Source organism: Petromyzon marinus, chromosome 5 (genome assembly GCF_048934315.1).
Source record: "Petromyzon marinus isolate PM22_M1 ecotype Great Lakes invasive population chromosome 5, UKy_Petmar_22M1.pri1.0, whole genome shotgun sequence".
NCBI classification, from domain to species: domain Eukaryota; kingdom Metazoa; phylum Chordata; class Hyperoartia; order Petromyzontiformes; family Petromyzontidae; genus Petromyzon; species Petromyzon marinus.
In genome coordinates, this window is record NC_133671.1 from 13,545,312 (window position 1) to 13,560,467 (window position 15,156).

The 15,156-nt window shown below is 50.7% G+C and overlaps 1 protein-coding gene across 1 annotated transcript in view; it reads right to left on the bottom strand.

Annotated features, from left to right (window-relative positions):
- Positions 1-3,930: 3,930 nt before the first annotated feature.
- TLCD3B (TLC domain containing 3B) overlaps positions 3,931-15,156 on the bottom strand; it is a 54,559-nt gene continuing 43,333 nt past the window's right edge. Inside the window, exons 4-6 of the mRNA XM_032946989.2 lie at positions 13,349-13,625; positions 10,372-10,467; positions 3,931-7,352 (exon numbers count right to left, since the gene is read on the bottom strand). Of these exons, the coding sequence (XP_032802880.1) occupies positions 6,930-7,352; positions 10,372-10,467; positions 13,349-13,625 (796 nt within the window). The 3' untranslated portion in view covers positions 3,931-6,929. The remainder of the gene's footprint in view (positions 7,353-10,371; positions 10,468-13,348; positions 13,626-15,156) is intronic.

The window sequence follows — 15,156 nt, forward strand, 5'->3', positions numbered from 1 at the left end:
TCACGTGCAGAATCTCGATGGATTATTGCATCACAAGACCAATACGGATGGAGGCAGCTTCGGGGAGGGTCTTCGCCCAACAGTGGATGATTGATCGTGGCTGAAGATGATGGTGAATGCCAATTAAACCAGATTCTACAACTTTGCACCGAGCAGCGCAATGATAATCCAGATCAGCTGCATCGCTCGACCTTGCAGACTCTCCGGTATTTCAAACAGAATCGTGGATGAAGCAGATCGCCAGCATTACCGAACGCAATCGATGTAACAACAATATTCCAAAATGTAATCCAAGTAGCGCTGTTGTTACGCGATATTTTCTGGTTTAATTTGTCAGTGATGTCGGCCTTACTATAGATTTAATTTGGCTTCAACCAGATGTTGGCTTAAAGCAGTTGGGGGCTGGTCGGCGAGTGTTGCCATGGTCAGCATGCAGCACCATGAACCTGACGATCTGAGTTTTGTTGTCAGGCCACGGCAAACATCAGTGGCGAGCGGTCTTGGGCACACCCACTCCCAACCCTTCACCCCTTCCTAAAACCGCCAAGTATGGCGAAGTAATGGTCAAACCAACCCCCCCCCCCCCCTTTTACCGACACGGCATGGGTCCTTCATCCAGCAGTGGATCGACAAAGGGTTGTCCATTACCAGCATTGACACCAAAATTGTTCCTTTTAACCCCTTTGATTGGCAAACTTCTGGGTCACAATTCGATTCGAGGATGATTTACGTTCCGTCTCCTTTGTTTAACGTCGCATTTGTATTCTTCCTCGGTTTGTGTCGTCCCTTTAGCTCCATCACAGCCTACGCGCCCACGCTTAGCATTTCGACGTGCATACATTGCAAACCGGTGTACGATTACGCGTGCAAGAATCGACGTTCATCCAGGGAGTAGTTGCATACCCCGTAGAACGCCATCTGCGCAGAATTCCACGAGAAGTTAACCCAAGCCCATGTACGCAGCACAGGCTCGCGAAGGTCAATTGCATGATCGTTCACTCACGGTGAAGGCTTCTGGTGTGTCAAGATGATGTTTATCCACCGCATACATTTCGCACGCAATTATACACTTGGTACGCATGAGCTGTGGTCCAAAAGCGTGGTTTGGAATGCGTTACCAAAAACGTAAACATTGAGCCAAATGTACGGCACTAATTAGTTGTGCACAACAGTGTGTATACTGTGTTGTTTTTTTTAACAATGGCTGTGGAGCTCCGCGGGGGGGGGGGCAGCAGAGGGCAGTGCGGTAAAAATGCAGTTGTACAGGAGTATCTATGGTCCCACGTCCGCTCACCCGCCCTCACCAACCCGCACTGACCAGCGTGGTGAAGTATGGTGAAAATAACTCCCGCGACCCGCATGGCGCTGGGGAGATCATCATCCAGCAGTAGATTGACAAAAAGTCTACGACACGTGCGTATCAGGCAGTGACGAGCACAACAACACAACTGCGATCTTTTGTTAAGGGTCCTCTTTGTTAGCGATGCTTGCACGTGAACGGACTGTGGTTGGTCACAGCACTGTTGCATGGCTTTGGGAGGTGCTGAATGGACTAATGTCGTGGCAAGTTAATAATAAATCACCCTCCGAAAGTTAGGATGAGTATTTGCATATATTAAGGTGTTTAAATGTCACGGTAAGTGAAATGTGGTCGGTGGTTGTTGTCATCCACCGGTGTAAAAGCGATCCGCACAAGGGACACAACGTCCAAGAAACGTCCGATGCTTCTGTAGCCTGCCCACCCTGTCTCCCTCCTGTCGGTGATCGTAACCAGAGAACAGTCTGGCTTAAAACGACAACAACAACATTCGGTGTACGAATGATGTTCAGTTGCGTTGTGTTCTGGACGCCCCCCCCCCCCGTCTCGTTATGATCACAGGGCAGGAGGACTGAAGAGACAGGACCGGTCGCTGGGAGCAGCCTCGCTCACATTCGCAACGTCGCTCGCATAAAAAAAAAAACCTCATCCGGCTCGCCAACCTCGACGTCAACACTGAACGCTGCGAATCGCCCCGCCACACGCAGAAGAAGCAACTCAGAGCGCATGGGCTCCACAACTTATCCCTTGCAATGCCCCCTTCCGTCGTCTTGCCACGAGGTGTACACGGCACCGACTTGTTAGTGGGCATACGATCTGCCAGTTAAGTGGGGAAAGTTCTCACTCATAGGTCTCCAATCCCGCCCTTCGCCGATGTTGTTTTAGAAGCCGTGGAAAGTCGACGCAAACGCTCTGCGGTAGCATTCGCAGAACGTGCTCACCGTCCCTCTGATGCACGGACAGCGAAACCTCGATTCGACGTTGTGTCACGGGGGAAGCCAAATCAAATGTAACGTGAGGGGAAATGGTCAGTTGGAGCAGGTTGAGAGTGATCGTTGTCATTGGAAAGTGTGGACATTTGTCCAACATTTTAGGTTTTGGTTAAGAATGCATGGATATATAGCCTCACGTGCAAAGCAACATACGGCGGAACAAATAATTCAAGGGAAACACACGAAAGCAATTGGAGACACGGCTCGTGGAGGTGAATTTATAAATTCGCTTCGACGGGCGCTCAGACGCGGGGAGGAAGGGAAGACATTTTGGCTGCGATGATGATGACGACGATGGCCGTGAACACAATTGTAAAATATTCATCCATTCTAGCCTCACCAGCCCCGCCCGCATCTCAATGTAAAAATCCCAACGGACAGAATTGCTGCCGGATCACGACACACGCACAGACAATCGCGCCGCACTAACACCACCGGCTCTACGTGTCCCTCCTTTGTCTCCACGCACGCGAGAAGCTCGTAAGGGGTTGCCACCTCCCCTTGTTTTGTCCCGGGATAGTTCTCTTTTTTGTGGGGGGGGGGGGGTGGGGTGGTGGTGTAGGTGGAATGGGGGGTCCCTGTCTTGGGAAATCTTGTCAAGTCTTGTCGGGGACATTAGAGTCCCATATTTTACTGTCAGGTGCTGAACAAAAAAAAAGATCACTATACACAGACAACGCACAGTACATGCACTTCTCCCTTGGCAACGGAGCGATAATCTTGGTGTGCGCGCGACCTGTCTGTGTGGCTTGTTGCACCTCGCGGGTGGCAACCCCTCCCCCAGGGATCGATCGAGGAACTCGCGAGCACGGGCAGGGGCAGGAAGGCCTCTTGGGGCATCAGGTGTGCCAGCTGTGGTGGTCGTGGCGATGATTGGTGGTGGTGGTGGTGGCACACGCCCTTTTTTACTGCTGCGCCTCTCGCAACAATGGGGCAGCTGCGTCTGGGCCGGTGACCAGACTCGCTTACGAGAGGCAACGTTTTTTTTTTACTTTACAACTACCGTTGAAAGTGTGTGTGCGTTTTTGGTCCGTCTGTCCTTTCGTTATGGGAAGGGGCGGCACAATCACTCTCCGAATTATCCAACATGAAGGGACTTACCCAATTGAAAATCGTCCAAATTAATCACAGGATGAGACACAAAACTTTGGAGACCCAAACCGCTGCAAAAAAAATTCACAATTTTCAAAGGCATTTTTCCTTGGCAGCCACCCGCCCCGCTTCCGAACTGCGAATAAAACACACCCGAAGACACGTGTAGTCTCCACGATTTCCCCAACTCGTTTTGATTTAACTTCAAGACCTAATGCACGAGTCGGTACCAGCCTGTCATACGATGGGATGAATTCACTATTGTTTTACCTATCTTCTGGGTTCTTTCCGTAAAGTCACGTAAAATGGAGATAAAACAATAAAAATAATAACAGAATATAATTCTCACGACGTTTCGGCCACAACACAAGTAGCCTTCCTCAGGTGAAAAAACAGGACTGTCCGGAAGACAGCGCTGTCCGGAAGACAGCGCTGTCTTCAGCGCTGTCTTCCGGACAGTCCTGTTTCTTCACCTGAGGAAGGCTACTTGTGTTGTGGCCGAAACATCGTGAGAATTATATTCTGTTATTATTATTTTTATTATTTTATCTCCATTCTACGTGACTTTACCGAAAGAACCCAGAAGATGAATCCCTGCAGTCACGAAAGCTTTAAATTGTTTTACCTATGTCAAAGGTCATACATAGCTTATCATCATCATTATCATACGTTTCTGGATTCTTACAGTCAGAATGAGCCCTTAATCGATTCTGCGTGACATAAATTACTCGAGTACTGTGACTCGCGAGACAAACTCGCAAATGAACGAATTCATGGCTCTTACAAATGTACATGATAATAATCATCATCATAACGACGCTTTAATGCGTACTCAAGGAAAGCCTCACAGTCTCAAGTCTTACTTTTACGACGGTGTTGGGAATCGGCCGCTCGGTCAGTTTTCTTCCCATTAAACAAACGGCTTTCGTGCGGGGGAAGGTGACACGGCAGAGGCTGGAGAAAGCCCACGGACATCCGATTAGCACGCTCGTCTACATACTGTGCAAAGGAAGTTGAACGCACATAACACGACCCACCTCCCACACGCATGGCTCAAACGCCGACTCGCTCGGCAAGGGATCGGGCGTCTTGCTTCACGAGACGGCTCCGTCTCTGCGTGCTCCGCCAACCCTACACCCCATGCTGCTCTCCTTATCACAAACGTGCATGGACCACGTGCTTGACCGTAGACCGTAGCACGGAAATGTAACGGAGTGTAACGGCACGTAAGCGCGCGACGCTGTCCGGACCATGCACAGTAGAGCCATACGTACACGTGTACTGTATCTATATATGTGCGCATTTACGCGTAATCTATGTACAATGCATGTTGCGGCGAACATCACAGTCACTTCTGCACGGCGCACATTTCTGTTTCATCAGTCCTCGCTTTTCTTCTGCTCGTAGCGGGACACTCCGGACGTATCTTCTCGTTATTGTCAAGTGTCCAGTGATGGCGAAGTGACTCCCGTGTTTTTTAGTGTGTGTGTGTATATGTGTACCATAAGCCAAGCCAAGCTAATCCAAGCAAGCTGTCTTCCTTCTGAATATTTTCCGTTTCAATGCTGGAGGAGACAGCCAGATCGAGCACTTGCACGCGAAATGAACGTAAGCCATTCCCTCGCTTTAAAGGGGTGCCACAGTGAAAATATGTTAACTACTTCGCCTGGTGTACAGGAGGTCGTGGGTTTGATCCTGACCCCGACGTCTGTATATTTGTAGTTTCCATGGTCTTCCCGTGGTCCCGTGGATTTTCTCCGGGTCCTCCGGTTTTCCCCTCCACATTGAGAATCAACATGCGTTTAGGGTGTTTGGCTGCTTTAAATTTCCACGTGATAAGCCACCTTGTTCAGCTTCTGAAAAGGAACTATGTAGCTCAGTGGGCCTTTACCTGGTAAAATAAAAATAGTTCGTTTGTAGTTAGACAAAATCGTCCACGCCATAGTTTCGTCAGCCTGGAGATGTACATCCCACCCACAGGCCGGTGTAGAGTTGGCCTTGTGCCGCACAGGGACAGCTGACGCTGGGGGTGCCCCCCTCCCTCGACCCCCCCCCCCCTCACCAGCTATAGGCTGCCGCAGGGCACCTGAAGATGAGCTGCATGGGAGGCGCGATATGAATAGCGGTAAGTGGCGGTGACTGTGGGATCACAGCGGTGAGCAGCACCGATGAGTTGACCAGTCCACCAGGGTGAAGTCGCAGCTCGGTGGGACGCAGATGACCCCATGTTTCTTCATCAATCCGAAGCAAACAAACAAACGAAGAGGCCAATAAACCACACACGACATTACCCAGGGAATCATTTCTCACCGAATATAATCCGGATCGCTCGTAGACTGGAGTTGGTGGCACATGACGAGCAGCCTGAAGCCGTAGCGAGATGTATACTGGACGTGGTGTGCCGGGTGCGAAAATATGTTTCGTGTCGCCGACCCAGACTGGCTTGGTTTTAAAAAAAAAACAAAACAACGTAAAGCCCTGAACAAACCAGATACACGACCCAACTCAAGAGAACGACCACCTAAAACATCCTCCCATATTCGCACGATGCCATCCACGAGCCGTCGAAGCTCGTGGCTTCGTGGCGTGGGGCCGAGGGACGCTGGCGCCCCCTGCGTGAGAGACGAGTCGGCCTCGCCACTCGGCGGCGCGTTTCACCGTTCGGATGAGGGGGGGGGGTGGGGGACACGCGCGGTTCACCGTGACGGCAAGCGAGGGGCTCGCTCACATTGAGCGGGCGCGGTGCTGTGCTCGTCCACGACAGAGAGAGAGAGAGAGGGAGCCCAAACCGAGCAGGTAAATAAATATAAATAGGACGCGAAACACGCAGGCGTAGTGGTTTGTGTAAATAAAGAAAAAGAAACGCCGAATTATCCCGACGGCCGGTCGCCAAGAGTAACGATGGTGTGGCCGCCGCCAAGGGACGTTCAGCCACCGCTGCACAGACCGAGCGATGAAAAATCGGCGTGCGCGCAGTGAGAAGACGGAGATGGCATGGCGGAGGACTTCATCCAGCAGTGGATCGACCATGGCTGGCGATGAATATTCAAAAACAAAAAAAATTTATTCACGAAAATCGCACGAACCCCTCGATCATCTTACCCCGTGACGCCACCTTGCCGCAGACTAGGTCATCCTCAACTCCACCACGTCAAGGCTGCCATCACAGCCGCATCCACCACTTGCTCACTAGCCCACCAGCCAGTCAACCCACCAACCCACTGACCCTCCGACCAGCCGATCGACTATTTCACCAACCCATCCACCAGCCAACCTGTCAGCCAGTCAACCTACCAACCAACCAGAAAACCAACCAGACAAACCTCCACGCCAGTCGGTCAACCCACCAATCCGCCACCAGGCCAGCCAACCTGCCCACCAGCCGACCCACCAACCAGCGCTCTAACCCACCAGCTCGTCAATCCACCAAATCAACCGACCGGCCAGCAAGTCAACCCCACATCCCGCCCGGCGCGAGCGTGCCGACGCCACAGGCGCCGTCCGTCGGGCCAACCTCGGCCCGCCCGTTAGTCCATCGCCTCCTTGGCCTTGTGGCCGCACGGCCTCGGCACCTCCTCGGGCCGCTTGTCAGGACCGTTGGCGGCGGCGGCCCCCTCCCACGAGTCGGCGGGGGCCCCCCACGAGGCCCCGTCGGGGTCGACGGCGCCGGCGGGGGGCGGGGGCGGCGGGGGCCCCCGGAAGCCCTTGCCCTTGCGGGAGGCCGCGGCGCGGCAGATGAGGATGAACCAGTAGAGCTGCGGCGCCAGCAGCAGCGTGGCGGCGACGTTGCAGACGAGCGGCAGCGAGAAGGGCACGGCCCAGACGGAGAGGCCCACGCGCCGCCCGTACTCCCAGTACATGTAGGGGAAGACGAGCAGGCGGAAGAGGAAGAAGGTGGCGAGCATGAGCGCGCCGTTCAGCTTGAAGAGCAGCGTGCCCTGCTGCTTGAACTGCGCGCACGCGGAGCAGGGCGGGGGGAGACACACGAGGCAACGGCGGCGTTGTTATCGTCGGCGGCGTTGTCTTTACCTGCATCGACTACGGTTACTGTCGCCGTCCTCGTTGCTATGGTCACGGCGGTCCTCCGTTGCTATGGTCACGGCGGTCCTCGTTGCTATGGTCACGGCGGTCCTCGTCGTCATCGTCGCCATTGCCATCGTTGTTATGCCCATCGTCGTCATCGTGCATAAATTATCGTGAATGGAGTTGGCCGAACATCCCCAATATAGGACCGCAGAGCTTGGGTAAAATGTTGGCGACATTTTTCGGCTGCTTTCACACTTCACTGTGGTTTTTCCACGCAATTCCCCCCCCCCTCCCCTCACCCAGCCGTGTGAAAATATTGAAGCCTGTGGCGTTTTGAGATGCAGTTTTCATGAATGATGTTATGTATTTAAGAAAAATTATAATCAATTATCATCATCATCACGGCCATCATTATCATTGCAAATTCATCATTATCATAATCATTGATCACTGTTATCATCACCAACCATTAGTTGTTCCCCATAACTGAGCTGTAAGCCAGCATTGCCTCGCTGCACAAAGGCATTATCAAGGCTGTAACAGTATTGGTCGGGTTAGATGCCAATGGAAGTGAGTTCCAGTTTATCTGTGCCATGTTCTTTTGAACAACGCACGCGCAGTCTTTAGATGCATAATAATTCATCGATGCATATATTTATACCGATTGCCCAGGCTCACAAAACACACGCTGAATATTGCACACGTAAGAATAAGTTGTGTTACGATTCACGTGGCGTTGCATGTGACGGGTTCATGTGACCCCGGGCAGCCACTAGTGGCGCTACCTTTCAGTGCAATAAAACAATTATTCTAGAATTGAACCATGGCCTTGAGTGGCCTGCACTTTTGTGGATGACCTCGAGGGTTCTCCAACGTCCGCTGGGAACCAGAAGGGCACGTATTTTCACAATTCCTACACCCGCGGTTCTAAACGGGGTTGGGTGGGGGCAGGGCCAGATTAAGATTCTGTAGGCCCCTGGGCTACAGGTACTGTGAGCCCCCCCCCCCCAGTAATATTTTCAAAAGTAAAACAAAGTTAAAGAAAAAAATAAATGTATTTTTTACAAGGCTAACAACAAATACAATTCAGCATTCACAACTGAAATAACTTTTCACTTAATTCTCTGGAGGCCCTCCAGCTGGCAGAGGGCCCCTGGGCTCTAGCCCCTAAAGCCCCTCCGTGCCTTAACCCGGCCCTGGGAGGGAGGGGGGAGGGGTGGCAAGCCGCTGGCTTCGAACCGTGAAGCTCTCTGCAACAAACGGAGAACGCGCCACCGCTAGGCCATGTTACCGCAAAAGCCCGGGCAGTATTAACCTCGTGCATCAGAGCTCTCGGCTTTGGCACAGGCCGGCGTGGGCGGGGAGAGGGTTAGGGTTGCATGCTGCAAACAGCTCGCATCTGCTGACCGCGGTAGCTCGTGGCGGTGGTGTTTTGAGACGGCTGGGTCATGCCCCGTTCTTTTGCATCAGATTGCAAGTCGATGATTCCAATTACGGCATTTTGTACCCTCACCACTCGCTCGGCGTGCGCCATAGGCTAGAACTCTCTCTCTCTGCCTGCGAAGGGAATATGAGCTCGAGAATGCAATTATTAAATTTCCGGACGCGAAAATCGCGTTGGAAGGGGTCAATTTCACGGCGAATTGTTGCGTGTTTTTTTTTCGCAAGACGCGAGCAGCGGGGCAAGCGCATAACAAAATAAAACGACAAGCGGCAAACCCGCGGCTACAGCAGCAACAATGCTTGCGGTATGCGCTACGGGGCAAAAGACTAACTTCACCACGACCACGGGATGAAGGCATCGCCCCCCTTGAGCCAGTGGTCGGTCATCGGGGCTGTTTTTGCCACACTCCACCGCATTCGTTATTTACGGGCTGGTGAAGGGGGGTGCCAAGGACGGGTTCCGGATATCGCTCACCGCCGATGTTCGCCGTGGCTGTGACTCGGGGGCAGTTCACTGGGTTCAGAGCTCGTAGTCACCGTTCTCTACGCCACTGTTCCACCGATGTCAACGTGACATGACGATGATTATATACATCTCGTATTATCTGTGGCTTATTGGTTGGTACGCGTGCCCATGGACAATGAATTCAACATTTAACATGAAAGCTCATCCCCGTGATAATTATCTCAGGGTGAAATATTGTCCGAAAAGATCAGTCACTAGTCTAGAGGTGGCAAGATAAAATAGGGGGTCAGAACATTGAGCCGACAATGCTGAGATTTTTGTGTTTTAATCCGGTGATTAAACTGGGTTCTCAAGCTTAGCTAGATGATGGTTCCTGCCCGGTCACTGATGACTGCACACAAATAAAAGCCAGCACGCATCAACATTGGTTTCGATGTCCAAGCAAATATTTATCTCCGTCGCGGGATACGTGGGAAAGTCTGCCCCCTGGCGTGTGGGCAAGAAAAGGGTCACACGTGACGTGATCTCAGAAAACGTTCTGTGAAGCCAACTTGTGGGGGCTGTTCTCTGACACACGGGGTGGCGTTCACTGCTCTCCGACAGTTCTAAACAGACGCTTCTTGTTGGGACGCGATGCCGACGGGCACGATTGGAATATAATCGGGGAGAAGCACGAAAGAAGAATAAGAATAAAAAAGGCCATGTTCACTTCCCAGTTTGGTACCCATACAGTTTGGTACCCATACAGTTTGGTACCCATACAGTTTGGTACCCATACAGTTTGGTACCCATACAGTTTGGTACCCATACAGTTTGGTACCCATACAGTTTGGTACCCATACAGTTTGGTACCCATACAGTTTGGTACCCATACAGTTTGGTACCCATACAGTTTGGTACCCATACAGTTTGGTACCCATACAGTTTGGTACCCATACAGTTTGGTACCCATACAGTTTGGTACCCATACACAAACCAACGGCGACAGTGGGACAACGCGCGCCGACAAACGGGGCGAGGGGTGCGTCCAGTACCTGCAGCAAAATCTTGCCGAAGCACACGAATGGCGTGCTGACCTCGGCCATGAAGAGGCAGCCCTGGAAGAAGTCCCCGAGCTCTCCCCTCATCATCTGCGGGGCGACGCGGGGGAGTTCGCGGTTAACGCCGTTCGCTCTGCCACGCCGTTCGCTCTGCCACGCCGTTGATTGAGGATGACGGACGGAACGGGGTGAGAGGAGAGACGTTTTTGGGGACCTTGGCCGAACGGCGGCTGCCTGCGAGCGCAAGGCCGTGGTTTCTTGCAAATTTGGGGTTACGGTTGTCCCAGAGGAGCGTCATGTGAGACCCGCGGGGACTCGTAAAAATAAAAGAGAATTGCTGGGTTGTATTCACGCCAGTGCGGGCGCGAGGCACATGCGAACAAAGTCAACAGCTTAGGGCCCCAAGCATCCCAAGGGCCCTCCGCGTTCATGAAAATATATGGGTGCACAAAATGTCACCTCTAATTAAGATCCTCATTAACATAACACGCTAGTTAGCATAGCAATCGGATGAACCTCTTCTCATCTCAGCATCTGCCTTTAATAATCTCACGACACCCTAATATTGGTCTGCATCTCTCTTAACTCACGACTCCCGCATCTCTTATCTAAGTATACATCTCTTGTGTCATCTCACGAGGATTTGTGCGCTTTGGGCCCCCGCTGGGCCAGCGAAACCACCGATTATCTGCCCGCTGCCGGCAGAGACGGCTAGGCGGCGAATGGCACTCGCAAGGGGTTCCGCACGGCAGCGCACTGCTAGAGTGCGCAATTTGCTCCAGAAACGGACTCTTTATTTTGGTCAATATATTTGTTTTATTCCAACTCAACGTGAGCCTGATACAAAGCACCGATCACTAAACGGAGGGCGGGGGGGGGCGAACAGAAATTCCGTGAACAGCAGCCCGGGTTCGACGCGACAGGGCCCAGTGTCGGGGGAAAAAACTGGGCTCACTGCTCCGCAGTAGGGCTGAACAATTAATCGATTTCAAATCGCAATCGCCATTTGAAACAATGCGATTAGCAAATCGCAAAGGCTGCGATTTTTTTACGATTTGAAAAGTCCTATTACTTTCTTATTGGAATTTTTTTATTATTATAACCGTATTTATTTAACTTAACAATTATTCTATGTTTGATTGTTTTATTTAAAACTATTTTTTTAATAAATACATGTTGTGGAAGCAATTCATATCTTTCAAGTTCTCATCCTTGCATTAGAATATATGGAGCAGTTCATATTTGATGTTATCACGTGGTAATGCTCCATCACGTGTTTTAAATCTATCACAGTGAATATTGAACTGAAGCTTGACTTAAAATGTGTTTATCGCAAATCGAATCGCAATATCTGTCAGAAAAATCGCAAATTCGATATTTTCCCCAAATCGTTCAGCCCTACAGTCCGCACCCAGGCTGGGGACCACCAGCGTGGACGTGAAAGTTTATATGGCGAGGGTAAAAGGGTAAGGGGTGAGATAATTTACATACTGGGAGAAAGATAGGGACAGGGGAGAGGAGGGGATTGGAGGAACTGAAGCGGTGGGGGGGTGGGGGGGGGCAGTAGACTCCTAAAGGTATATTATTTTTGCCAAAAATGTCTATCATGTGCCGTAGATAGACTGAGTGGATGGAAAGGCGTTGCGTCTCTCTCGCTTTCGGTTCTCTCAATTAGCCCCGACATGTCTCCTTGAGTTTTTACTCCCAGTGGCCAATGGTATACAGCACCACCACACCCCCCCGCCCCCGAGCCCCCCGATTTACGTCTCACCCTTTTACGTCGCTTCGCGAGTAAGTCGTCAATGAATACCATCGCCCCGAATTGCGGCATCTCAACCCACACTTACGTCGCTGACAGCATCGTCCGTCCTTTCTCGGTATCCGTCGCCTGAGCCTTCGCCATCCACCCACCCTGGACATGAGCTACTTTTGATTTCAAGCTTTCGTGACTGCAGTGATTCATATTCTTAGTTCTTTCGGTAAAGTCACGTTGAAGGGATAATAATAAAATAATAAAATATATATAAAACAATAAAAAAAATTCTCACGACGTTTCGCGAGTCGAAACGTCGTGAGAATTTTTTCGGTAAAGTCACGTTGAAGGGAAACAATAAAATAATAAAATATATATAAAACAATAAAAAAAAAATTCACGACGTTTCGACTCACGAAACGTCGTGAGAATTGCACGTTGAAGGGAAACAATAAAATAATAAATAAATAATTCTTGTAATATATATATATATAAAACAATAAACAAACAATAAACAACAACAAAATTCTCAACGTGACTTTACCGAAAGAGCTAAGAATATGAGCTACTTTGCGTCGCGCATAAAGAAATGTAAAGTAGTGCGTCGTACAGTATGATGCGTTATTTAACGAACAGAATGTTGGCGATTGCTTTGATTTACGTCGTTTCGATTAGTCTTCGCGCCTTTCAGGAGTGCATCCCCGACGTATTATTGTGTTTCTTAAATTTCCTGAAGTACAGCACGTCGTGCACCGTGTCCTAAAAGGCGCTTTATAAATGCAACATCTTCTTGTTCTTAAAACATGGGCGGGGAACCTCCTCTCCGTTAGCGAGGGTCAAATCGGCCTTTCAAATACCTTCGGCGGGGCCACGCATTAACACGCATACACACACCTCAGCGACGTCTGTCACCACGAGAGGCCACTGCAGCGACCGAAGTGACTTGGCACAGTGGTCAAAAACATGCCCCTCTAGCGCCCGATTAGTGCGGCGGTGATGCCCGCGGCGGACGGACGGACGGACATCGTTTTGTGCGGGCCGCTGCAAAACCGTAGACCTCGCGTGGTCCGCGGGCCGTACGGAATGAAATATCGTGCCTGTGGAGGTGGGGGCGGTCGTAGGTTCGCCACCCACGGCACAACAACAACGACGACAACGACTTTCTCGTGGCTATAACGCGCGGCGTCGCGGGGGTCAAGGCGCGCGGTGGTCACGTACCGTGGACACGGGGAAGCAGAGCATGCACACCCCAACGTGGTGCATCACCATGAGCGTCTCCTTGGCCAGGAACTGCCGCGCCGTCTGCACCAGCTGATCCCACAGCAGGGCTCGGGACTTGGTCCGCCCGCCTCCGTCTGGTCCAGGGCCGTTACCGCGCGCGGCGCCGGCGCCCTCCCGCATGGCTCGCCGGTGCCAGTGGCACAGGAACATCGCGCAGACGTCGTAGAGGAAGTAGGGGGTGGCGAACCACACGTACCACGTCGCCAGCCAGTGCCTGACTCGCGCACAGCGACAGCGACAGTTCGATTTCGGGCTTTGGGGCCGTCCATAATTGACGTCACGCGATTTTGGACGATTTTTTGACCTCCCCCCCCCCACCCACCTCGTCACACGGCGTCACAAAAAGTCAGACCCCCCCCCCCCTCAAATATGACGTCACAAAGCTCTGCCCCACCCCCCCGCTCAAAACCATCTTTACATTTTGAAAATAAAGCATGCTTCAAAGCGCTTTAAACTATTGTCAATGTAGTGCGTGTTTAATGTGGCGCTGCACTCTGATATGTTGTAGGAGTGTTGTTATAACAATTCTATATTGATTTAAAGTTGCGCATTTTGATGTGACGTCACATTTCTCAAACCCCCCCCCCCCCCCTCGTCACACATCGTCACACATCGTCACAAATGTCTGACCCCCCCCTCCCTTCTAGGTGCGTGACGTCATTTATGGACGGCCCCTATCTTTCAGCAAATCTGACTATTTATTTACGCTGGAAGAATCCGATGAGCTGTAAAGCTCTTTTTCACAGTTGTTCAGTCGGGGCGGGTCAGAAAGTTAGAACAGCAAACAATACGAACACGCGATTGGAGTGTAGAGTATAGGAAAGTTAAGCAAATCACTAAAAAGACATACCTATTTTAATTTTACAAGGTAAAGCCCACTGTGCCATTGAGTTATTTTTCAGAAGCGACCTGGCCACAAATGACAGTTCAATGAAGTGGCTTATCACGTGGACATTTATAATAGCCAAATCATATACATAATAATCTAAACATTTATGGTCCGTGGGTCAAGGGCAAATATTTTACTTGGGATGGCAAAACTCGAGTTGTACCAAAATTGAGTGTTGAGTTTATTGCGATTTGTTATACGGATGATCCCCTTTAGCCAGTTGTTGCCCGGATACTTTTTTTTTACACGAGAGATCCGTGGTCCGCGAGCACAGCAGCAGCAGCAGCAACACAAAACAAAAACATTGGGTTCTTTAGCAATATTGCACAGCTTACAAACGGGGCATTTTTTTGTACGGTCGTAAGAGAAACACGTGAATTAATGAACACAAAAAAACCCTGCAAATATAATGAGAGCAAAGAGGTTCCAGTAAAGGTTAGTCTTAGAGTGATATGAACACACATGCGTCAAACAAGAGATTGCAAACATGTGGGAGGAAGAGGCGCCAATGAATGTAAATTATGCAATAACCCATAATTAACAAATATGTTGTCGCATAATCCACTTGTATCAGCCACATTGACAAAATAATCATTCGCATTTATTTGTAAGGCGCCTTCCACTAACCCCTTGAGACATTTGTGGTATCGATCAATATTTGCCATCACAGCGCGGTACTGAATTCTGCTGTGGCCCATGGATTAATTGTTGTTGCGTGCCAGCGATGCCAAATCGATGTCCGCACTTCTGCGCAAGTGTTCACGGCCGTGGCTCTCCGATGCGTTTTTCAGGGTCGTACCACGTGTTATCCACATGTTTGATGAAGAGCGAATTTAGTTGAGCAATCGAAATCGGA